At 44.2% G+C, this 25,392-nt stretch overlaps 1 protein-coding gene across 3 annotated transcripts; it reads right to left on the reverse strand.

The window, feature by feature from the left end:
- Nucleotides 1-984: 984 nt before the first annotated feature.
- Nucleotides 985-23,472, reverse strand: C20H16orf46 (chromosome 20 C16orf46 homolog). Of its 3 annotated transcripts, none has more exons than XM_025370501.1 (4): nt 23,341-23,472; nt 11,266-11,513; nt 8,436-9,353; nt 985-1,583 (listed from the first exon to the last, which is right to left on the reverse strand). In XM_025370501.1, exons 2-4 carry the CDS (start codon nt 11,473-11,475, stop codon nt 1,560-1,562), a joined length of 1,152 nt encoding a protein of 383 aa, XP_025226286.1. In that variant the 5' UTR covers nt 11,476-11,513; nt 23,341-23,472; the 3' UTR covers nt 985-1,559. The 3 variants fall into 3 exon arrangements, with proteins under 3 accessions (XP_025226286.1, XP_025226284.1, XP_025226285.1); XM_025370499.1 differs by lacking the exon at nt 985-1,583 and adding an exon at nt 13,800-13,889 and having other exon boundaries at nt 8,208-9,353; XM_025370500.1 differs by lacking the exon at nt 985-1,583 and having other exon boundaries at nt 8,214-9,353; nt 23,341-23,416.
- Between the last annotated feature and the right edge of the window lie 1,920 nt (nt 23,473-25,392).

Below are 25,392 nucleotides of genomic sequence, written 5' to 3' on the forward strand. Positions count from 1 at the left end.
ATCTTGGGAGCTCTGGAATCAAGGACCCCCAGTATAACAGTATCACTTTGGGGGGTTTAGGGAGGCAGGCTTTGAAGTACTATGCAGTTTTATTTTCCTTGTCTCTCACAGTATATCCATGTGTGTTGTCCTCTGAAGTGTGTTTAAGTTGCATTAATTAGATTCGACAACTAGGAGGGGACAACATATATGCCTTCATACTCTCAACTTCTAAATGGCTCTGATTTGTTAAATGACATGAATTTTATGTATGTATGTATGCATGTATGTATTCATTTATTTTTGAGATGGAGTCTCGCTCTGTTGCCCGGGCTGGAGTGCAGTGGCACAATCTCAGCTCACTGCAACCTCCACCTCTGGGTTCAAGCAATTCTCCTGCCTCAGCCTCCCGAGTAGCTGGGACTACAGGCATGTGCCACTATGCCAGCTAATTTTTTGTATTTTTAGTAGAGACAGGGTTTTACCATGTTGGCCAGGCTGGTCTTGAACTCCTGGCCTTAGGTGATCCACCCACATTGGCCTCCCAAAGTGCTGTGATTACAGGTGTGAGCCATCGCGCCTAGCCATGAATTTTAATCTAGTTTCTTCAGCAAAGTGTTAGCCAGTAAAATGTTCTTAAGGCCAAGAAGATAACTACATTGTTTTCAATGTTTAAATCCAAAGGATTCTCTCCGTTGTTGGAACAGTATTTATTAGTAGATACATTGATATTTTAGTTTACATATTCAGAGAAGCAGGCTAAAAAAACAAACAGAGATGGCTCTCAGGTTGTCCGTGTTCTTGACGTTTACAGGGGCACTGCGCTTAAAAATCAGCTTGCTTGAAAGGAGCAAGGCCCCAACTATGCAAATAAGTAAAAGCCGCACTGTCTATGCCATACTTGAGCTGGAACACTATCAATATTCAGTTTCTTCAACAAACTCCAGAAAAAACTCTAAATGTTTTATTGCCTTACTAATAAATAACAAAACAAAAACTAATGAATATTAGTAAGATAATGTTATTTATTGCTTTACTAATAAATAACAAAATAAAAACTTTGTTCCAACTCCACGCATTCCAAAATAGTGAAGTTTGATCCATGAGTGACCACAGCCATGGCCCCTCCATTAGCTTTTGATACTTTACTTGGAAGCAAGTTACTATTACAGAACATTAGGCTGCAAAAAAGAAACCACAAAAAATTTAAACAAGTGATACTCTTTTTAGCATCAGTGAAATAGTCCAATATATCTGAAAATGAAAAAAAAATAGTTTTGAAATTATCTCCACGGTGACTTTGTTATTCTCAAAAGTACATATATTATATTACCTCTGCATATAACCTTTTTTTGAGGGGCGGGCTGGGGAGACCTAACAGAGCGAGCTGATGACTATGGCAGGTTTAAATAAGACCTTGCTCCAAGCGTGGCGTCTTCTTACTGCTTCTGCTTGCGGCGTCTGACTCTTTGCTTTCTGGTGATCCACCGCTTTTCCATGTCCTGGGTGAAACATTTGCTTTTATGATTACATCTCAACCATGTTGCTGCTTAGGACTGAATGTGAAACTGACCCCTCTCCTACTTTATCTTCTTTTTCCTGTGCTGTAACGAGAAATTTAGTGACTTCAGAAAATGTAGAGCCCATGCTGCAATAAAAATGTGGCAGAAGTCAATGAATCTGAATTATGACAAAACAATAATCAACCATTAAGACTCCCCTCAATAACTTTTTCCTTGGTAGATGAAACTAGTCTCTAAAAACCAACAAGCAAACAACAAAAATAAAAAAAATAAAAAAACTTTTCTTTTTAAAAAGTGAGCCCACCAAAATTAAGATTTTAATTTTGGGAAGTCATCACTTCGGCAAACTATGCTTTAGGAATTTTTTACTCTCTATTGTCTTATTTCAGCTCATGGAAATTTTAGTTTTGTTATATTTTAGAGTCAATACTATTAAAGAACTGCAAGCTGGTATCAATTTTTTGCACCTTCTTTTTTGGTAACATGAGATATATATATCTATATACATGTTGGCCAGGCTGGACTCAAACTCCTGACCTCAAGCAATCCACCCACCTTGGCGTCCCAAAGTGCTGGGATTACAGGTGTGAGCCACCGCACCTGGCCACATGTGATATATTTTATTTTTTTATTTTTTGAGACAGAGTCTCGCTCTGCCACCTAGGCTGAAGTACAGTGGCATGATCTCAGCTCACAGCAAATTCCACCTCCTGGGTTCAAGCCATTCTTGTGCCTCAGTCACTCGAGTAGCTGGGATTACAGGTACGCACCACCATGCCCAGCTAATTTTTCTATTTTTAGTACAGACAGGGTTTTGCCATGTTGGCCAGGCTGGTCTTGAACTCCTGACCTCAAGTGATCCACCCGCCTTGGGCTCCCAATGTGTTGGGATTACAGGCATGAGCCATTGTGCCCGGCCAATGCCATTTATTTTTAAAGAAACTCACAGCCAAGATGTGGTATATTTTTAAAGCATTTAAATCACTATTCTGTTACAAGATATGTGCTTAACTAGTAAGAACTCTTCAGAGTTAAAGTTCTCTAACTACCAAAATACCAAGTATTTCTCAGACATCCTACTTTCCTGAAATTTAGGGAAGTCAGTCATGAGGATTTTGCTGAACAGCCAAAGAAATTAAAATAGAGTCATGAACAGTAGTAAGGCCAGTAGTATTTATCCCAAATTCAATATCGGATTTCTTTTTACCTTCAGAGGACATGCAGATTGGAACAAATGAAATCACTAACAGTTCTTTCACGTTTAGAGGTTTAGTGATCATGGTTATTCTCGGGCAGATAAAAAGGAAAAAAAAACCCAGAGGCTTAGTGAATCATCAGAACCCTTGTGTGGTGCTGAAAATAAGAAACTATATTATGTTTTCAAGCTAGCTCTCCTCAAGTTTTAGTAAGTGGTGAAACTGGTTGGGCATGGGGGCTCATGCCTGTCATCCCAGCGCTTTGGGAGGCCAAGGCAGGTGGATCACTTGAGTCCAGGAGTTTGAGAGCAACCTGGGCAACATGGCAAAACCCGTCTCTTCAAAAAAAAAAAAAAAATTAGCTGGGCCTGGTGGTGTGTGCCTGTAGTCCCAGCTAAGGAGGCTATGGGAGGAGGATCGCTTGAACCCTGGAGGCTAAGGCTGCAGTGAGCTGTGATGGTACCACTGCACTCCAGCCTAGGTAACAGAGTGAGACCCTGTCTCATAAAATACGTACAGAAACTGTTTCTTTTTTTTTTTTTTTTTTTTTTTTTTTTTTTTTTTTTATTTCGAGACGGACTCTCGCTCTGTCGCCAAGTGCAGTGTTGGGATCTCAGCTCACTGCAACCTCTGCCTGCACGGGTTCAAGCAACTTTCCTGCCTCATCCCCACAAGTAGCTGGGATTACAGGCATGTGCCACCACGCCCGGCTAATTTTTGTATTTTTAGTAGAGACAGGGTTTTGCCACGCTGGCCAGGCTGGTCTTGAACTCCTGACCTCAAGTGATCCACCCACCTCAGCCTCCCAAAGTGCTGGGACTATAGGCATGAGCCATCATGCCCGGCCAACTGTTTCATTTTAAAAGAAACACAGGGGAGGAAAATTTGTAGTTTAAGCTAAACAGGAGAGAACAGCCACTTTGATATATACATATGAAGCACAGATTGCCAGTGCTTGCTAAGTTGTATCCCACATAGTATTGGCTGCCTCTTCATATTTACACCCGTTCAGCCCAAGCAGTGAGTGTGGAAAAGTGAATTGTTAAACATTAGAGAACTCTGAATATTGGCATTAAATGTAAATACATTAACTTAACATCTTCAACTTATCCTGAGAACCTTGCCAAACCGATAATGCACATTCTCCTGAAGACAGGAAAAGAGAACGCCCACAACTCTTCCTGTCACTCAGGGTCCTGGCTGAATGGACCCTCCTGTTACTCTGACTCTTCTCAGAGAAAAGCAGACTTGGCAGGGTGCGGTGGCTCACACCTGTAATCCCAGCACTTTGGGAGGCCGAGGCAGGTGGATCGCTAAAGGTCAGGAGTTCAAGACCAGCCTGGCCAACCTGGTGAAACCCCGTCTCTACTAAAAATACAAAAATTAGTTGGGCATGGTGGCGGGCACCTGTAATCTCAGCTACTCAGGAGGCTGAGGCAGGAGAATCACTTGATATCACTTGACCCCAGGAAGGGGAGGTTGCAGTGAGTTGAGATTGCGCCACAGCACTCCAGCCTGGGTGACAGAGGGAGACTCAGTCTCAAAAAAAAAAAAAAGCAGACTTATGGTTGCTTCTTAGCTTCTTTCTAGAAGGGACCTAGGCACGTGCCACCAGGAGACCCTAGAGGACCAGCACAAAATGGAAAGCACATGTGCCTTCTGGGATGCGGCAAGCTGGGCGTTCTCCCAGCTCCCTTCACACTTGTACCAAGGCACCTGCTTGATCTGTAAGTAAAGCTGTCAGAGAAGCTGCAGCAAAGGTGGTGGGCTCCAGATTCCTAATTCCCTAAAGCAGTGGTTCTCAGCTAGGGTATTTTGCCCTGAAGGGACATGTGGGAAAGTCTGGATACGTTTTTGGTTGTCATGACGGGGTGGTATTGGCATCTAATATGTCAAGGCCAGGGATGCTGCTACACATCCCGCAGTGCACATACAGGCCCCACCACAATGATTCAGCCCCAAATAAGGCCAAGGTTGAAAAGTCCTGTCCTAAAGATAGGCCAGGTGATGGGGTGGCTTTCAGCATTGCTGTAAATACAGCACGCACCTGGGCCATTCAGTCCTCCCATTCAGTCCTCTAAGAAGTTATGTATATTGTTTAGAATGTATTGGGGCTGGGAGCGGTGGCTCACTCTTGTAATCCCAGCACTTTGGGAGGCCAAGGTGGGTGGATCATTTGAGGTCAGGAGTTCCAGACCAGCCTGGCCTACATGGTGAAACCCTATCTCTACTAAAAATACGAAAATTAGCCGGGCGTGGTGGTGCACACCTGTAATCCCAGCTACTTGGGAGGCTGAGGTAGGAGAATTGCTTGAACCTGGGAGGCAGGCAGTGAGTTGAGATCGTGCCAGCCTGGGCCACAGAGCAAGACCCTGTCTCAAAAAAAACAAACAAACGAAAAAAGTATGTGTTGGTAGAGAAGGTAAGTCCCCATAGTCTTAGGTTTAAAAAAACTAAAATTTCTTTAGGGTTTTTACTATCATCATCTTTTGAAATGTATAAACTGAAATTCATTTAGTATTTTTTTTTTTTAATTTTCACATTAGAAAATCCAGGATCCAGAGCAAGACTGATCAAAACCTAAAACAGAAACAACTGTTAACAAATGTTGAGTCTCTATAATAACAAGTTAAATGCATTAAAATGACAGAACTATTAAAAATTTCAGACATCACTCCCTCATTTTATAGGCAAAGGCAGAAATGCTCAGTGACAAAGTTGGGGTATTAAAAAATATACATCCTAATGGTTCTCAGCTCCTAGGAAAAAGGAAGATGGTTCTTATTCTTACTTATTGCAGTGAATACTGGATTTATCCTGAGACTGTGTCCAAGAAAATATACAGATGCTTTTCGTTCTAGGAGATTGAACTTGAAAAGTTTTTTTCCCGGAACACCTCCGTATGCACAAATTTAGTACAAGAGTCAAGCCTTAATCTGCACAGTAATGGTGTTTAGACTGGTACAGTGGAAATACAGGCAAAACCGGATGAGGAAAAAGGCAAGGGAATTAAGATGGACTGGACCCAAGCAAGGAGCACCTTAGTTGACAAGTTGCAAAGGTAAGTTCTGAGAACCCATTCAAGAGTAAAGACCCATCATCAAATATCCAAATGCCAGCTCGCAGGCCAAAGGACTTCCATACAATTTTGAATAGTCAGTCATTCATTAGAGGGAAATTATCCAGCTTGTTATATTTGATCCGCTCAGTACATTCAGGAAAAACACAGATCTCTGTTGGAGTTCAACATACATTACCTGGTCATCTGCACCACATCCTGTGTCTGAAAATTGTTCCCATCTTACAGGAAGAAATGACATTCTTGAGCCCTCCTTCCTGCAAATATCACATGATATTTGCCACCTAGTATTTCAAATGTCCCCAACCTGTGAAATATAGTTTGAGCCTTCAGAAACCCAGGCTACAAACCTTAATGCTGTCCTGAACAAAACCAACCCTCTGTTGAACAATTTCTCCTTGGGTTAGAGGAGGAAAATGATCCCTGATTCCCATGCATACATGCAGGATTAAAAGAGAATGTCTGGGAAGAGGCCTTGGATTCTTATTTTATTTATTTATTTTTTTTAGACAGAGTCTTGTTCTGTTGCCCAGGCTGGAGTACAATGGCATGATTTCGGCTCACTGCAACCTCCGGAAACCCGGTCTCTACTAATAATACAAAAATGAGCTGGGTGTGGTGGTGGGCATCTGTAATACCAGCTACTTGAGAGGCAGGGGCATGAGAATCACTTGAATCCAGGAGGCAGAGGTTACAGTGAGCCAAGATCATTCCACTGCACCCCAGCCTGGGTGACAGAGCGAGACTCTGTCTCAAAAAAACGAAACAAACAAACAAACAAAAAAAACCCTAGGCAAACAGACAAGACATTACAAAGACCACTATGGAGGCAGATATTTACAAATACAGTCATATATTCTGTCTACTCCATCGTTTAGGAGACGGGAAATCCAGAGCTCAAGTCCAACCTACCTTAAGCAAATTCAAACTATGTCATTACAAAGCAGCTTAATGATTACTCATATCACAGAACGGTTCATCAGGACATGTTGTCTACATAGCAACATCAGTTGGCATTTAAAATATAACTCATTTACAAATGTTATTTAATTTAGATACAATTGTGGGAATATGAGTTGGGGTAAAATGAGGGTAGAGGAAGGACAGAGGGAGAAAGTAACAGCCCCTTTCCAAAAGTGTCTGGGGTTGAGGGTTTCCAAATATTAGATGCAAAGGCCAGAGGAAGCATCTGAGGTGATAATCACAGTGATCTTTTTATTTTTTTCCCAAAAAGTAATGTTTTTTTTTTCCTGAGACGGAGTCTCGCTCTGTTGCCCAGGCTGGAGTGCAGTGGTGCGATTTCGGCTCACTGCAAGCTCCACCTCCCGGCTTCACACCATTCTCCTGCCTCAGCCTCCCGAGTAACTGGGACTACAGGCGCCCGCCACCACGCCCGTCTAATTTTTTGTATTTTTAGTAGAGATGGGGTTTCACCATGTTAGCCAGGATGGTCTCAATCTCCTGACCTCGTGATCCGCCCACCTCGGCCTCCCAAAGGGCTGGGATTACAGGCATGAGCCACCCCTCCCGGCCCCAAAAAGTAATTATTCTTAACCTGCTTCCCAGGCTAGATTTTGTAGCACTGTGGCTAAAACTTCCAGACACAGAGATTAATATGAGGGTGCAATCTGAGGATATAGCAATCTGAACATGCAGGAAACGACAGACAGTGTATATGCATGGAAACAATCTGAGGGCGTGACACCCTGGACACACAGGGTCTCTGATGCCTCGGACATCCTGGACACAAGCTGGAGTTTCCTTTTCCTTTTTTTGAGGCGGAGTTTCGCTCTTATTGCCCAGGCTGGAGTACAATGACATAATCTCGACTCACCGCAACCTCTGCCTCCCGGGTTCAAGCGATTCTCCTGCTTCAGCCTCCTGAGTAGCTGGGATTACAGGCATGCGCCACCACGCCCGGCTAATTGTGTATTATTTTAGTAGAGACGGGGTTTCTCCACGTTGGTTAGACTGGTCTCGAACTCCCAACCTAAGGTGATCCACCCGCCTTGGCCTCTCAAAGTGCTGGGATTACAGGCGTGAGCCACCGCACCCGGCCTGGAGTTTTCTATTAAAGCAATTCTTTAGATCTTTGTTGCAAGAGCAAATGAGGCAGCAGATAGCTACCTGCTTCGTTCAAAAGATCAGGAGGCAGTTTGGTCTAAACCAGTCCAGTATACTTAGTTTGAGGCACGGGGGTGGGGCCGAAAGGGCACCTGCCAGACAGCTCTGGGCTGGCCTGGGGCCAGCATGGAGGGAAGGAGGCCCTTTGGATTCCCCACCTTCTGTGTGGCTTCTGCTGGGTGTGGACATGAGGCAGGCAGAGGCCAGGGCTGGCATGATCAATTGGCATTTTGTGAATGGCTAAGTAGCAGAAGCAGGTAACACATGAATATGGTGTTTTAGAGAATAAATCCCAACCCATTCACAGAGGTTCAGTTTTCTTCGGTTGTACTACAAAAAAAAAAAAAAAGGAGGAAAAGAAGAGGAAAAACAGACTGACGGAGAGGAGAGAAAGAAAGAATCGGGGGTGGGTGAGAAGTGAGAGAGAAGAAAGAGAAAGGATGGCTGCATCTCACGCAGCGCTTATTCCCAGGGTTCTCCCGTGACCGCTCAGAGGATCCTGTGGGTAGAGACCGGAATGACAACTCTGCTCACTGTGAGGGATGGCAAGAGAGGTCTTGTGAACACTTTGGTCTCCAGCATCTGGGGCCTGTTTTCCTGCTTGGCCTTTTGGGTGATGACAGGAGGTCTTGGATCCTTGGCTTGGAATTTGGATTTGTAGTTTTGCACTCCCCGTTTCTGCAGAAGCTGCAAGGCAGCAAGATAGCGAACGTTACTGGAGTCTGAAGGGCACGCCAGGTTTTTCTCAGACAGGAGGGACCAGTGCAGGCAGCACTGCTCCGGATCGGCCAGCAGGGATGTCCGGGCCGCTGGGGAAGGGGAGGATGGCGTGTCGTTGACCACAGTGTGTTTGGCCAGCTCACTGGGTCTCTTTTCACCTTTCCCATCTGCTGTTTTCAAGCCATATGCACAAGCCAGACACCCATCCTTTTCCACACTCAGCACCTTCTCTTCTGACTGCAAGAAAGAGTTCTTACTCTTCTTACCCAGAACATCCAAGGCATTTGAAAGTGAAGCCTTCAGGGGTGGCAGAACTAGGAGGGCCCTGGAAGTCAGGGGGCCTGGGATGGACAGCCCTCTGTGGGCCCCTCCACTGGGGTTCCGAAGGGCCTTGCCCCTACTACTGTCCGGGATGGCCCAGTCTTCGGTGCACCAAATAAACTCCTTGATTTGCAGACTTTTTTTCTCTGTTCGAAAGTAGGTGGGAAAGCAGATGTTGCTAATCGCCCTGGAAGCGGTGCTGGGGCCCTGGGGGGCTGCCTGAGTCTGGGAGGGGCTGCTCTGATCCTTCTCTGGGCCCCCCTCCGTAGGAGGCTTGGTCTCGAGGCTCCTGTGGGCCAGGTTAAGACACACCAAGCAGTCACTGCAGGCACCTTCCCCTACTCTCGCCTTTTTTGGTAACTTCCTCGGCCAGATGCAGGCAGCTGGAGAAGTCCTTCCCCACCCTTGGACCTGCAAATAAAGCATCATGTTACTCCCCCAGCCGAAGGGCCCAAACTGTCCCTGCTCCAATTTTGGCCACATTCCTATTTTGGCAGTCTTACGTGAAACAATATTCTTATTTTTATTTATTTTTTTACTACCCCTTCCCCCACCAATAACTTTCTTAAAATTCATTCACTTAAAAACAAATTCTTCAAAGTTTCAAAGCATGAAAAAAAAGTGTAATATCTACTTTCACCCCTACAAAGTAATAACAGTATTTGTAATAGGATTTGTTACTCCTAAATACTAGCAATGGCATTTGTTAATACGAAAACACTAAGCAATAGTGTTTGTAAATGGCCACTTTGAGGTGCTGACTATATTTCTTTTCAAATGCACATTTAAATTCGAAGCTATTAAAATAAAACGAAAACCGCTCATACTTGGCCCACCAACAAGGATTTCAAGCACCGCCAGTCTCTGCTTCCCATACCTGGGGAACACTGTTGCTTGGAGAGGCTGGAGGGAGACCGGGAGCAGAGGCAAGTCCTGGAACGCAGAGGAGCCCTGCATACCCAGGGACACCTACTCCCCATCCACGCCCAGAGTCCTCTGGCTGATCTTGCCACAGAGATCACGCTTAAAATAGGGTTGCGGCCGGGCGCGGTGGCTCAAGCCTATAATCCCAGCACTTTGGGAGGCTGAGACGGGCGGATCACAAGGTCAGGAGATCAAGACCATCCTGGCTAACACGGCGAAACCCTGTCTCTACTAAAAAATACAAAAAACTAGCCGGGCGAGGTGGCGGGCACCTATAGTCCCAGCTACTCGGGAGGCTGAGGCAGGAGAATGGCGTGAACCCGGGAGGCGGAGCTTGCAGTGAGCTGAGATCCGGCCACTGTACTCCAGCCTGGGTGACAGAGCAAGACTCCGTCTCAAAAAAAAAAATAGGGTTGCCAAATAAAAACACAGGATCACATTTTGGACATACTTATACTGATAAATGAGGTGTTATCTAGTAATCCTATGTTTAATCACTGGATTAGACCAAGTTTTCTTATAGTTTTATGCCCTTTTTTTTTTTTTTTTTTTTTTAGTTTTCTTATAGTTTTAAACATAGGATTCTATTATTGATTCTAAGAATTGTTTAAAAGCAAGCCTGCAGACCAGGTACAGTGGCTCAGGTCTGTAATCCCTGCACTTTGGGAGGCTCAGGTGGGCAGATCACCTACGGTCAAGAGTTCAACACTAGCCTGGCCGATATGGTGAAATCCCGTCTCTACTAAAAATACAAAAATTAGCTGGGCATGGTGGGCACCTAAAATCCCAGCTACTCAGTGGGCTGAGGCAGGAGAATCACTTGAACTCAGGAGGCGGAGCTTGCAGTGAGCCAAGATCGCACCACTGCACTCCAGCCTGGACGACAGTGAAACTCTATCTCATCGCGGGGGGAAAAATAAAAGCCTGCAGAGTTCTGAGTAGGAACCATTAGGATAGAACCTCAGTTCTCTCAGGGAGTTCAGCATAGCCGTTAAGAAGTCAGGGTTCTAGAGTTCAGGAGAACTAGATTCAAGCCCTGCCTTGGCCACTTACTGGCCGGGTGATCTCGAGCATGTTACTTTGTCTTCCAGGTGACTCAGTATACTTATCCACAAAGCGAGGCTGGGAATAATATTTGCCTCATATGGCTATTGAGAGGTTAGATGAATTAATGTATCCAAAGCACTTAGTACTGTCCTGTCCACATACTAAGTGGTCATAAATACACACAGTAGGTGCTGCTATTATCATCAGTAATATTTTACCTCGATTCCAGGGTTTCTACATGTCATTGATTCTACATTTTTTGGTAATATTAACTGTTTTTGGAAAAAAGAGGCTTGCACCAAAACACTGATGTGCAAGAGATAGAAAAGCTGTGACTCAGAAAGATACTCACTGCCTCTTCCCATCCCGTTCCAATAATAAACTTTTCGGCTTTTTCATCTTGTTCAAGCGTAATGTCACTGATATCGAGAAGACAATAAACATGATTCTTTTCACTTCTTCCATCTGGACAAGTACAGGTTGGTTCTGTTTCTTCTGTGCTTTGAATTTCATTATTTTCACCATTTTCTAAGTCAGTCTCATTTCTCTGACAGAGATCCATTACTGCGATGGTTGCTTAAAGTTTTTAACATCTTCTTGCTGTTTGAAAACATGAATGGAACTTCGTTTTTAATATTAATTTTTTTTTAAAAAAAGCAATTCAATACTCAGGTGAAATATCTTCAAGACACATTCAGGAATATGGCCAGCCGCGGTGGCTCATGCCTGTAATTCCAGGAATTACTTTGGGAAGCCAAAGCAGGCAGATCACTTGAGGTCAGGAGTTTGTGACCAGTCTGGCCAACATGGTGAAACCCCATTTCTACTAAAAATATGGCGGGCGCCTGTAATCCCAGCTACTAGGGAGGCTGAGGCAGGAGAATCACTTGAACCCAGGAGGCAGAGATTGCAGGGAGTTGAGATCGGGCCACCGCACTCCAGCCTGGGTTAAGAGAGTGAGATTCCGTAAAAAAAAACAAAAAAGGGAGGGAGGGAGGGAGGGAGGAAGGAAAGAAGGAAAGAAAGAAAGGAAACAAAGAAGGAAGGAAGGAAAGAAGGAAGGAAAGAAGGAAGGTAGGTAGGTTGGTTCAGGAAGAGACTGAGAACAAATATTACAAAACCATCCACTGCCAACCACTGGCACTATGAAAGATAAGGTAGCCAGGAGCAATGGCTCACACTTGTATTCTCAGCACTTTGGAAGGCTGAGGCTGGTGGATCACCTGAGGTCAGGAGTTTGAGGACAGCCTGGCCAGCATGGCGAAACCCCATCTCTACTAAAAATACAAAATTAGCTGGGTGTGGTGGTGCGAACCTGTAATCCCAGCTACTCAGGGGGCTGAGGCAGGAGAATCACTTGAATCTGGGAGGCGGAGGTTGCAGTGAGCCGAGATCGTGCTATTGCACTCCAGCCTGGGCAACAGAGCAAGACTCTGTCTCAAAAAGAAGAAGATATGAAGAGACGTAGGGAGAAGATGGCCATCTATAAGCCAAAGACAGCAGCCTGGAACAGAGCCTCCTCTCACAGCCCTCAGAAGGAACAAACCCCGCCAACGCTTTGATTTTGGACTTTGCGAATCCAGACCTATGAGGTAATACATTTCTGTTGCTTAAGCCACTCAGTCTGTAGTACATTGTCATGATGCCCCTAGCAAAGTAAAATAGTAGGTGATGGTGATAATGATGGTGATAACCCTATCTACCATTAATGGATATTTTTCTGGAAAATGCACTTGGCATTTAGAATCTAGACAAAGGGTCTGCAAAGTTGTAAACCTGATCAGAGCCAAAGAGCTGAACAGTTCCAGGCCTATTTATTGGCTGTGTCTCTGGAGCAATGACTTACTTTTCTGGGTCTGTTTGCCCATCTATAAAAAGGGCAAAAGTGGCTGGGCGCAGTGGCTCATACCTGTAATCCCAGCACTTTGGGAGGCTGAGCTGGGCAGATCATTTGAGGTTAGGTGTTTGAGACCAGCCTGACCAACATGTGAAACCCTGTCTCTACTAAAAATACAAAAAAGTTAGCCAGGTGTGGTGGTGCACACCTGTAGCCCTGGCTACTCAGGAGGCTGCGGCAGGAGAAATGCTTGAACTTGGGAAGCAGAGGTTGCAGTGAGCCGAGATTGCGCCACTGCACTCCAGCCTGGGCGACAAAGTAAGAATCTATCTCAAAAAGAAAAAAAAAAAGGGCAAAAGCATAATACCTTCCTACAGATAGGGGCTCCTCCTGTGGACCCCACAGGCTGCAGAAATTAACTGGAATACGTGAGCAGTGACCACCAACGCTCTGGTTTGAGTGCTGATAAGCACCCATTGTCTTCTCAAGAAGTTCCTTGCTTGTGCTGAGAGAGAAGCCACAGGGGACACCCACTCCTTGCTTTCTCTCAGCCAAACATGACCCATGCCAGAAAACTAGTTTTTTTCTTTTTCTGTTTAGGAAGAGATCAGTACTTCTTATAACAAATCTGTTTAATTACCATTTTGACTTTTTCACATAGGCTTACAGTAGTTTTTTTGGTTTTTTGTTTTGTTTTGTTTTTTTTCTTTGAGACAGAGTCTCACTCTGTTTCCCATGCTGGAGTGCAGTGGTGTGATTTTAGCTCACTGATAAAATGTACAGGAGTAAATTTTGTATAATTTTAGGTTGGAAGTTGTACCTCCGCCTCTCAGGTTCAAGCAATTCTCCTGCCTCAGCCTCCCGAGTAGCTGGAATTACAGGTCACCGTGAGTCACCGTGCCTGGCCAACACTACATTTTTATAAGCACTTTACTTATGTTATGACGGTTCATGAGGAACTGTATGGATTCCTTGTGACTCAAAGCTAAGAATCATCCCTGAGTCAATTAACACAGTATTATTAGTCAAAAGGTCAGATTACTGCATACCAGATCACCAGATGCACCTTCAGAACCCTGGTGTACTTCGGGCAGAATCAAGATGCTCCGCTACTAAAAGAGAATGCTGGTGGTCTTTTCCTAATTAAAAAGAAATTCAGTTAGTGGATAGAAAAGCTGTATTTTAAGTTTCCCTTCTCGAAACTTACTACCAAGTTGTTGTCTGTCTCCCTCCGGTTGCCCAGGCTGGAGTGCAGTGGTGTGATCTCAACTCACTGCAACCTCCCCCTCCCGGGTTCAAGCAATTCTCCTGCCTCAGCCTCCCAGGTAGCTAAGACTACAGGCGCCTGCCATCACGCCTGGCTATTTTTTTTGTAACTGTCAAGTTTTATTACCCATTCTTGTCTTCCAGCTCATGTTAGCAGATGACACACAGAAACGTACAAGAATCAATAGAAGATCAAAGAAAAGAGTGGATGTGTGATTCCTTGCAATTTGTATGCAGTTTTACTTTTATGTTGGAATGCAGACATCTATATTCATATAATATTTTCTGGTAGTAAAATTATGCCTGACTTACAGATTTGACGTAAATCAAGAGCTCATGCCATCCCATTTCTTGGCTTTCACTGAACTTTACAACCTGATTCAGTTTGAGAATCACCAGGATAAAGCATACATCAAAGTCCATACTAACGTTTTCCACCACATCAAGAAAACACAAAGATCACAATGAACATGTTGCCATGGAGACGCATTTGCTGATACAACTCTAAAATTGGATTTAGAGTACAAAGCAGGAAAGCTCAAAGATGTAGGCCAGAAGGTATTAAACTCTATTACACAGGCTATTAAAGTGATTAGAACCAACATGTACAAAAGAAATAGTTGACTCAGATCCAAGCCCCCGAAGTGCCTGTTTGGATAAACAAGAATAAACCCAAAGAAAAATTGATGAAAGAACTTAATATATTTGGAAATGAAATAAATGAGAGCCTAAAAAATATAGCCTATGGAAATTTACCATAATCCAGAAAATATCTTTTCTAGCAGCATTTAAAGACAGACACTAAAAGGAAATGATCAGCCAAAGAACTGTAAAGTAGTTTATTTTCTTTTACCAATAATATGATTTGCTTCAAAATAATGTGAGGTTGAGGTTAGGGAGGGAATAATGAAACCAAAGTGCCCTTAAGTTCTGTTTGTTGTAGATGGGTATGAGGACATGGAGATTAATCGTACTATTATATTTTTATGTAAGCATGAAATGTCCCATAATAAAACTTTTAAAGCCATGATGTTATCGGAGAGCTTCAAGAAATGAAATGTGGAATAATGATAGAAGCCAGGGTACAATGAATTTTAACCTTAAGCAAACTGAAGTAAATGTGGTTTTTTGTTTGTTTGTTTGTTTGTTTTGTTTTGTTTTGAGACACTTGCTTTGTTGCCCAGGTTGGAGTGCACTGGTGTAATCTCAGATTACTGCAACCTCTGCCTCCTGGGTTCAAGCGATTCTCCTGTCTCAGCCTCCCGAGTAGCTGGGATTACAGGCATGTGTCACCATGCAGGGCTAATTACTTTTAGTAGATCTATTTTTAGTAGAAACAGAGTTTCACCATGTTGGCCAGGCTGGTCTTGAACTCCTGACCCCAGGTGATCCACCCACCTCAGCCTCCCAAAGAAATGTATCAATGAACGGATAACATGGTTTGTGTAATTTTAAGTTAAAGACCTCGAACAAGGACTTATTGAAAAAAAAAACACAGATGTACAAAAAAGATACATCAGATAATAGGATTTATAAAAGGGATTCAGAGGAACTCCAGAAATATTTGTCCAATTATTCTTAAGTCACAGTACACAAGGCCTTCTCATTGAATTTATTGAACGGCCAAAGGAACAGGTGTAAATGCAGAAAAGAACAGACATTACTATTTGGATCTGTGACACTATGTTGAGATCATGTAATTTGTTAATGAACTGAGAAGTACACAGACTATCAAATGCTCCTTTGTTATACATCTGACAAAGTTAATGTAGCTTTAACACCTTAACCAATCTATAATTCAGAGTACTTACTCCTGAAATGTATAAAGACAACCATTAAGCTACCACAGTCAACAGTAGAGGCATACCAGTTGAATACAGCAAAAGGACATGTTTTCTGTCATGTGTTGTATAAAAGTTAAAGTTGGAAAAGACGGGGAGAAATCAATGTAAACTGAGAACAATGAACATATCTCCTATTTACAAATAAGTAACACTGCCCAAAGAAAAATCTGTGTGGAAAGAGACCACCCGACCAAGAACATAAAGGAATTTCCAAAGGCCTGGTAGCTGAAAAGAAGTGAAGGGATAGCAGAAGAAATGACCATGCCACACAGTACAGAAAGGGCCTTTGTATTTCTTTATATATATATTTTTTGAGATGGGGTCTCACTATATTGACCAGGCTGGTCTCAAACTCCTGGCCTCAAGTGATCCTCTCATTTTGGCTTCCCAAAGTGCTGGGATTACAGATGTGAGCCTAGCCTTTCTTTGCATATATATATATACATACACACACACACACACACACACACACACACACATATATATACACACACACACACATATATATATATACACTTTTTTTTTTTTTGACCAAGTCTCGCTCTGTCACCCAGGCTGGAGTGCAATGGCATGATTCTGCCTCACTGCAACCTCTGCCTCCTGGGTTCAAGTGATTCTCATGCCTCAGCCTCCCAAGCAGCTGGGATTTCAGGCACATGCCACCATGCCCGGCTAATTTTTTTTTTTTTTTTTTTTTTGAGACAGAGTCTCGCTCTGTCGCTCAGGCTGGAGTGCAGTGGTGCAATCTTGGCTCACTGCAAGCTCCACCTCCCGGGTTCACGCCATTCTCCTGCCTCAGCCTCCTGAGTAGCTGGGACTACAGGTGCCTGCCACCACGCCTGGCTAATTTTTCGTATTTTTAGTAGAGATGGAGTTTCACCATGTTGGCCAGGCTGGTCATGAACTCCTGACTGCAGGTGATCACCCGCCTCGGCCTCCCAAAGTGCTGGGATTATAAACATAAGCCACCATGCCTGGCCCTTCATATTGTTTTGATAAAGAAGGTAATAATGTGGCTACTTTATTATTTTAATGAAAATAAGATTAGAAATGAATTTATTTAAAAAAAACAGAACTCTGATTTTGTGTTTGCTTGTTTTTGATTTATGTCTTTTTTGCCCCAGATAGGACTCAAGCTGCTAGGCTCTTTTTGAAGAAGGCTGCAGTGGGTACACTTTGAGTTAGGAGGAGTACTATCCATCAGTCCTGACTTCCTAGCATTAGTCAAGACAGGCAAGGATGGACTGCAACAACAAGCAGCCCTATTTCTTTTCCAGTGGTTAAAAAAACATAGGCTTCTTTCTAACTCATGCTGTAGATTCATTGTATGATGTCTGGGACTCTGTTCCACATTGTCCTCACTCCTGAATGTGAACTGACGGAGGCTGTGCCATCGGAAACCACAGCCCACTGTGATGCCGAGTGTGATGGCAAACATAGCTCTTAGATGTTTCTTCCTGGAAGTCACTCATTTGACTTCAGTTCATATGTCATTAGCCTGGAGTAAATCACGGACATTGCCTAACTTTAAGGAGAAGCAGGGCTAATACTTCCTTCTACATCTCCAGGAGGAGTAAGAAGCCAGATTTTGGTGACTTCACAGAGCCTTGTGACTAGCCTGGTCAACAGACTGTGAGTGGAACTGATGTGTGTCACTTCCTGGATGAGGCAGTGAATAGGTAACATCCTCCTTCAGTTCTCTCTTATCTTCCCACGATGACCTTGGGGGTCACATGTTGAGTTAGCAGCACCACAGAATGGAAGAAGCCTAGATTTTGAGTCACAGCTTTGAGAAATGCCCCCATAAACCCTCATCAGACTGTGCATGGATGAGAAAAAGCTTAATGACTCCAGCCATGAGATTTGAGGAACTGCTTGTTGCTATACCACAGTCTGTCCTATACAGGTAAGTAAAGTTACTGAGATTGTGTCAGTGCTGAGATTACAAGGCCAGGTGGGACTCTGACTGTGAGGGGTTGTTCATGTCATGATTATATCTGATGCAAAAAAAAGAAAAAAGAAAAAAGAAAAGCAACTAGCTATAACATACTTTTTATTTACTATTTTATTTTTATTGAGATGGAGTTTTACTCTTGTTGCCCAGGCTGGAGTGCAAGTGTGCAATCTTGGCTCACTGCAACCTCTGCCTCTGGGTTCAAGTGATTCTCCTGCCTCACCCTCCCAAGCAGCTGGGATTACACACATGTGCCATCATGGCAGGCTAATTTTGTATTTTTAGTAGAGATGGGGTTTCTTCATGTTGGTCAGGCTGGTTTCGAACTCCTGACCTCAGGTGATCTACCCGTCTCGGCCTCCAAAAGTGCTGGGATTACAGGAATGAGCCACCGTGCCCATCCTACTTCTTATTTTTTTATTTTTATGTTTTTGAGACAGAGTCTCACTCTCTTGCCCAGGCTGGAGTGCAATGGCGTGATCTCGGCTCACTGCAACCTCTGACTCCCAGGTTCAAGCAATTCTCATGCCTCAGTCTCCTGAGTAGCTGGGATTACAGGCGTGTGCCACCATGCCTGGCTAATTTTTGTATATTTTTGTAGAAACGGGGTTTTGGCATGTTGGCCAGGTCGATCTCAAACTCCTGACGTCAAGTGATCCGTCTGCCTCAGCCTCCCAAAGTGCCCAGCCAATTATAACATACTTTAAAAAATAACTGAAGAGTTACATACTAAAGGGAACTAGCTAAATAGATTATTTAGTCCTCTAAATTATAGCTACCATGTAGGAAGTCACATGATGCTAGCAGAAAAGGACTAGTTTCAGGTAAAAAAGGAAAATATAGTTGCTGTTTCACAATAGGAAAATATAAAACATAAAGTATTTTACCACTATAGAAGGGAACAGATATCTGTAGTTATTACGCTGTGTAAAGCCAGATTGGTATGTACCATAAATTCAGGCTAAAAGGTGACTATTAGAGATTGAAAGTCTCAGGAATACAAGTTCCATGTCTTTGGAGGACTAAAAATATGCTTAATTCAAAGATACAACTCTGATTAGAGGCAGAATAGTATATAAGGTTAATTTATGATCATGGAGAGAAAAATGGGTAAAAATACCTGTTGCAATAAGCTCTTCTAGAATGTTCCTGAAAGATAATGTGGTAGGCAGAATTCTACAAATTCTCTCCCCTCAAGATTTCCCACCCTAATCCCTGGGTGAACAGGATGAAATATAACATCCACAAATATTTTATATTACATGGTAAAAGGGACTTTGCAGATGTAATTATGGTTATTAACCAGTTGACGTGAAGACAGGAGATTATTTTGGATAATCCGGGTAAGCCTAATCAAGTAACATAGTCTTCTAAAACAAACTTGTCTTAGCTAGCAGCAGCAGAAGTCAGAGATACAAAGCACAAGAGGAATTCAATGCATTGTTTCTGGCTTTGATGAAGTTGGGGGGTCACATCCCAAGGAATGTGGATGGCATTTAGGAGCTGAGAGAAGACCCTGGTTTATAATGAGGAATTAAACGTGGATCTCAGTTGCACAACTTCAAGAAACTGAATTCAGCCAACAGTCTGAATGATCTTGGAAGTGGGTTCATCCAATAAGAGTCCAGACTGGATGACTTAGGAGATCGTAAACAGATAACACAACAACAATAGAAAACTAATACAATAATAATTCAGCTTAAATACTTCTGCTTAAGTACTTTCAATGACTGAGTGCTCATAACTTGACAAGAATTTTTTTCTTTCCATTGGAAGCTCTAAAGATTTGAATGATCTCAAATTAAGTCATCTGCAAATCTGCACATTTTGTTCCTCAGTTCTGGGTATTCTTCTCAAATACAAATCTGAAAACATCTGAAGACAGCTATTATTTTGTCAGATACAAATCTTAAGTTCCTCATTATCTTAAGAATGCAAAATTACCTGTCTCTTAAAATGTGGTGCCTGGAACTGAAAGCAATACCTCAAAAGTGGTCTGACTAGAAATGTCTGCTTTGAAATCTGACTCCTTTTGATCTGAAATCTACATCTATTAATTAAACAAAGTTATTATATTTTTTAAAAAGTATAACCCAATCTTTTTTATTTCCTTTTTTTTTTTTTTTTTTGACAGAGTCTCGCTCTGTCACCAGGCTGGAATGCAGTGGTATGATCTCGGCTCCCTGCAACCTCCGCCTCTTGGGTTCATGCAGTTCTCCTGCCTCAGCCTCCTGAGTAGCTGGGACTACAGATGCGCGCCATCACACCCAGCTAATTTTTGTATTTTTAGTAGAGACAGGGCTTCATCATGTTGGCCAGGATGGTCTCGATCTCTTGACCTTGTGATCCGCCCGCCTCAGCCTCCCAAAGCGTTGGGATTATGGGCATAAGCCATTGCGCCTGGCCTTTTTTTTTTTTTTTTTGAGACAGTCTTGGCTCTGTCACCCAGGCTGGAGTGGGGTGACACGATCTCTGCTCACTGCAACCTACTGGGTTCAAGCAATTCTCCTGCCTCAGCCTCCCAAGTAGCTGCGATTACAGGTGCCCGCTACCATGCCCAGCTAATTTTTGTGTTCTTAGTAGAGACAGGGTTTTGCCATGCTGACCAGGCTGGTCTCAAACTCCTGACCTCAGGTGATCTGCCCGCCTCAGCCTCCCAAAGTGCTGGGATTACAGGCATGAGCCACCACACCCAACCCTATAACCCAATCTTAATTAACACTGAGCTCGAGGTGAACTACAACGTCTAGATTTTTTTTTTTTTTTCCACATGAATGGCTAAAAAGTCCTGTCTTCTTTACTCCGTAACCATGCTGTTGATTTTCTTTTCTCTTTGTCTTTTTCTTTATTCTTTTTGTGTTAGTTAGATGTAGACTCCAAATGCATCAGATCCTTGTAAAATTTCCCCTTTTGTTTTTGGACCATCATTAAACCTGCTCAGATAGTTCACAACCTAACTCTGACTTCCAACAGTTTGACCATTCCTTCTTGCTTGATGACGCCATTAATTTGACGAGGATACCTTCTGTATCTCCATCTACATCACGAATAAAGATGTTGAGAAGGACAGGTAAAGGATACTCCCCTCTGGATATCCCTTTCACTTGGACATTTGCTAATTATTCAAGTGCTGCAAATTCACCTTCACCTTACTCCCTATGCAATGATATGGCCTATGTTTCTAAATCTTTTCTACAGGATTCTAGATCCATCCATTTAGATAGTTTGTTTTTTTTTTTTTTTTTTTAAGAGGAACTTACCAAGAGTTATAGAAGTTGATCTCTCTCTCTCTCTCTTTTTGAAACACCTATTGTCTAGATCAGGGATAAAGAATACATTCTGGCGGAGTGCGGTGGCTCACACCAGTACTTTGGGAGGCCGAGGCCAGTGGATCACTTGATGTCAGGAGTTCAAGACCAGCCTGGCTAATATGATGAAACCCCATCTCTACTGAAAATACAAAAATTAGCCAGGAATGGTGGCTCATCCCTGTAGTCCCAGCTATTCTGGAGGCAGAGGCAGAAGAATCGCTTGAACGTGAGAGGCGGAGGTTGCAGTGAGCCGAGATCACACCACTACACTCCAGCTTGGCTAACAGGGTGAGACTGTCTCAAAAAAAAAAAAAAAATTCTGAATTGTCACCTCCAAATGAGTAGTGGCTACCTAGAGCATTGTATTGAGAAGGATCTTACGATCTGACTACAGCAGGAAAAATTTCTGGGGTTGATTAATTATGTCTACCAGAAAATAAAGAGTGCCACATGTTTGCCAGTCTGTCTATACAATCAGATTACAAATATCTTACTGTAGATTCCTATACCTGGTTGACAGATTCCTAATTCACTAAGGGCGGGGAAATGTTGATGGACCAGAAGAAACCAAGGCCCAGGGTATTAAGTCAAACAAAACTGTTTATATCAAAAGCAGATAGATGGAAATCTTTCAAAACTCCTTATCAGCTTGCCCCAGCTTCTTATTGGCTCTGCACTGTGCCATACACCCTCATCTTCCTAGAAGCTATAGATTTAAAGGAATCTTAAATTCCAACCAGAGAAAGATGAGTTTCTGGCAGCCTCATTTGGAGTTTGAATGAACATTCCTGTGGGTCAGGTCTTTCACGACCTATGTTGAATGAAGGAATAATCATTAGAAATACTGTTAGCCATGGTGGAAGTTAAGTTTCTTAATACAAAACCAATCTTCACTTGTATGAACCAGTTAAATAGGTCCTGAAGACTGACCTGGGCATCCTGATCATGAACAACATAGTTTCTACAGGAAAATGAGGTGGGAGTCGCATTTAGAAACACACTGGAAGAAACCGAAACTTTGTCTCAAAGTTAAGCACCTGCGCCACCCAATTTGCACAATTTGTTTATATTTTCAAGAGCATAAATTTTATCCTCCTTGTTAATTATATATGCCTTCTGCAGGCCGGGCGCGGTGGTTCAAGCCTGTAATCCCAGCACTTTGGGAGGCCGAGACGGGCGGATCACGAGGTCAGGAGATCGAGACCATCCTGTCTAACATGGTGAAACCCCGTCTCACCTAAAAAATACAAAAAAACTAGCCAGGCGAGGTGGCGGGCGCCTGTAGTCCCAGCTACTTGGGAGGCTGAGGCAGGAGAATGGCGTGAACCCGGGAGGCGGAGCTTGCAGTGAGCTGAGATCCGGCCACTGCACTCCAGCCTGGGCCACAGAGCCAGACTCCGTCTCAAAAAAAAAAAAAAAAAAAATTATATATGCCTTCTGCTTATTATATGCCTACAGGTCACAGGAACCCCAAGTATTTAACAGAATGATGCCAAGGAGCGCAGTTTCTACACCATCCCTCCGGATCAGACCACATCTATTCCAATCCCAGTCTCAAACACTTCCCCTTTTTCAACTCCCATTAATGAATTCACTAAGTACTTAGCACTGAGAATAAAAAATTAAAGCAGCACCCGTCTTCTCTGCTCTTACACAGCTTACAGCCCACAGCAAAGCACAAGTCAGCAAACTCACGCGCTCCACCTGCCACCCCTAAAACCCAGGCGCATCACGCTCGGCTCCACCTCTTCATCTAGCTCCGCCCCTTCCTGCAGGCCCCACCCTTTCCCTATCAGGCTCCTCCCCTTATTCCATGAGCCTTTTTTGCCTCATCCAGCTCTTCCCCTTCCTCCGCCAGTTCCTACCGTGCCACAAAGACACCAGCCCTTCTTTCAAGCTATCCCATTCAGAAAAGCATTCTCGATTGTCCTTTCGAACTCCTCCCTGTCCTCCGTCTACCCGCCCTTAAAGGGATCCGCCCTTAAGGGTCCGCCCCCAACGGCTCCTCCTCAGTCCCCGCCCACCGCCCCAGATCCCGCCCCCTCCCCAGGCCCCGTCCGCTCTGGGGCAGCCCCAGCCCTTAGTGCCTCTGCCTTTCGCTTCCCCGCGTCAGAGGGTCGCTTCCTTTCGAACGAGGCAGGGCCTCTCGCTCTGTCGCCTTTGGAATGGTCCGGGGCCTTGCCCCAGGGATGGAGAAATGGCCGCTCACACCCACCTGTGGGGCCGAGCGGATGGAAGGCCTCGCGACAGCTAGTCCGGGCCCGTGGGCGAGGGCAACTCAGGTTGCTGCCTGCCGGGCCGTTGCCCTGGGTTACGGCCACGCTGGGGGCGGGACCGCGGCGGAAGTGACGTAGCCCAACAAAGCTAAGCACAGGCGGGGCGGCTCGTGGCACCTCCTACCCGCTCTGGAAGCTGGCGCCGGAAGGGCCAACGTATGAGGGTCTGAGATGGTGGAGGTGGAGGCGTACCCGGGCCCTCGGGCCGGCGAGTTCCGTGGGAGCGCCCTTTTGCCTGCTAGGATGTTTAGTAGATGCCAGGGTCTCCCTCGGCCCCCTGAGGAACCGCCGTGCGCGTTTCCCATGGACACAAACTTCACAGGCCCAGAACGTCACGGGAGGACGCGTTGTGAACCTCAAAGAGCCCACTTACGTGACAGCACCGGGCCGACGGACACTCGCTGAACTTCTGGCCCGGAGCTGCACAGCTCTGAAGTGGGCACTGGCATCTTTTATACAAATAAAGGAAAGTGGCCCCACGTCCCTAAAACAACAGCTTGCTGAAGAGAGATCGCAAGGCATCCTTCACTCCAGCTCGGGTCTGACTCCAAAGCCCTCTGCTTTAGAAAGTGTGACTACTTCTGCTGTAGAAAACCGGTATCTAGGCCGGGCGCGGTGGCTCATGCCTGAAATTCCAGCACTTTGGGAGGCCGAGGCGGGTGTATCACCTGAGGTCAGGAGTTCGAGACCACCCTGGACAACATAGCGAAACCCTGTCTACTAAAAATACAAAAATTAGCCGGGTGTGGTGGCGAGCACCTGTAATCCCAGCTACTTGGGAGACTGAGGCAGGAGAATGGCTTGAACCCGGGCGGCGGAGGTTGCAGTGAGTTGAGAGCATACCACTGCACTCCAGCCTGGAGAGCAAAACTCAGTCTCAAAAAAAAAAAAAATCGGTATCTGAGTTCTCTAGCACCGTGATTGCTCCAGTGAGACGGATTCATATATAATTCTATTCCAATTTTTTTCATACGTGTAAGCTTAGGTACCTTGTCCACATAAATAGGAAGTTGCAACTAAAAGGGGTTTTATTATAGTAGTATCTCAAGCTAGTAAGTATTAACCAAAAACATTTAAATGTTTTATCAGTTGACAATTTGTTTTGGTCTTCCTTCACATCTATTGAAAACAGCTGGGCACCGTGGCTCACACCTGGAATCCCAGCTGAGGCAGGAGGCTCCCTCGAGCCCAGGAATTGAAGGTTGCAGTAGGCTATGATTGTGTCACTGCACTCCAGCCTGGGAAACAGTACAAGACCTTGCAAATTAGAAAAAAGTTTCTGGAAAGTATACCAAAAGTCTTAAGATTTGCTAAATGAATATTAATTCAACAACCTAACAGCAAGTACATGGGGGAAGTTGGAGGATCTAGAAAGTGACTTCCTTCACACCAACGACTCCTGCATTTAGCAGGTAAAAGCCCAATAGCATGATTGAGTGGAAACATGAAGGGACAAGGGTTAGGCTAGTTATGTTTATAAAAAGTCAACAGAGATTGAGTCAAGATACCAGAAACTCTACTGTAGTAAGATCCCAATTTGCAAAAACAGAGAAAGGAAGCATATGGAACTGTACCTTCTCAATTTTGCTGTGAATGTAAACTTCCTCTAACACATAAAATTTATTTTAAAGAAAAAAAGCCAGGAGTGGTGGCTTGCGCCTGTAGTGCCAGTTACTCACAGGGGAGGCTAAGGCAGGAGAATCACTTGAGACCAGCCTGGGAACTGTCACAAGACCCCATATCTATTTTTTTAAATTAAAGGGGGATCGGTGGATGCGGTGGCTCACACCTGTAATCCTAGCACTTTGGGTGGATGAGGTGGGTGGATCACTTGAGGTCAGAAGTTTAAGACCAGCCTGGCCAACATGGCAAAGCCCCATTACTACCAAACATAGAAAAATTAGCTGGGCATGGTAATGGACGCCTGTAATCCCAGCTACTCAGGAGGCTGAGGTGGGAGAATCACCTGAAGCTGGGAGGTGCATGCAGTG

Source organism: Theropithecus gelada, chromosome 20 (genome assembly GCF_003255815.1).
Source record: "Theropithecus gelada isolate Dixy chromosome 20, Tgel_1.0, whole genome shotgun sequence".
NCBI lineage: Eukaryota > Metazoa > Chordata > Mammalia > Primates > Cercopithecidae > Theropithecus > Theropithecus gelada.

Bases quoted from the DNA above. Each gene is read 5' to 3' on its own strand.
- C20H16orf46 (XM_025370499.1), bottom strand. From the start codon at position 11,475: ATGGATCTCTGTCAGAGAAATGAGACTGACTTAGAAAATGGTGAAAAT. The intron at 9,354-11,265 runs GTGAGTATCTTT...CTTTATTTGCAG, and splicing joins GAACGGGATGGGAAGAGGCA to GTCCAAGGGTGGGGAAGGAC.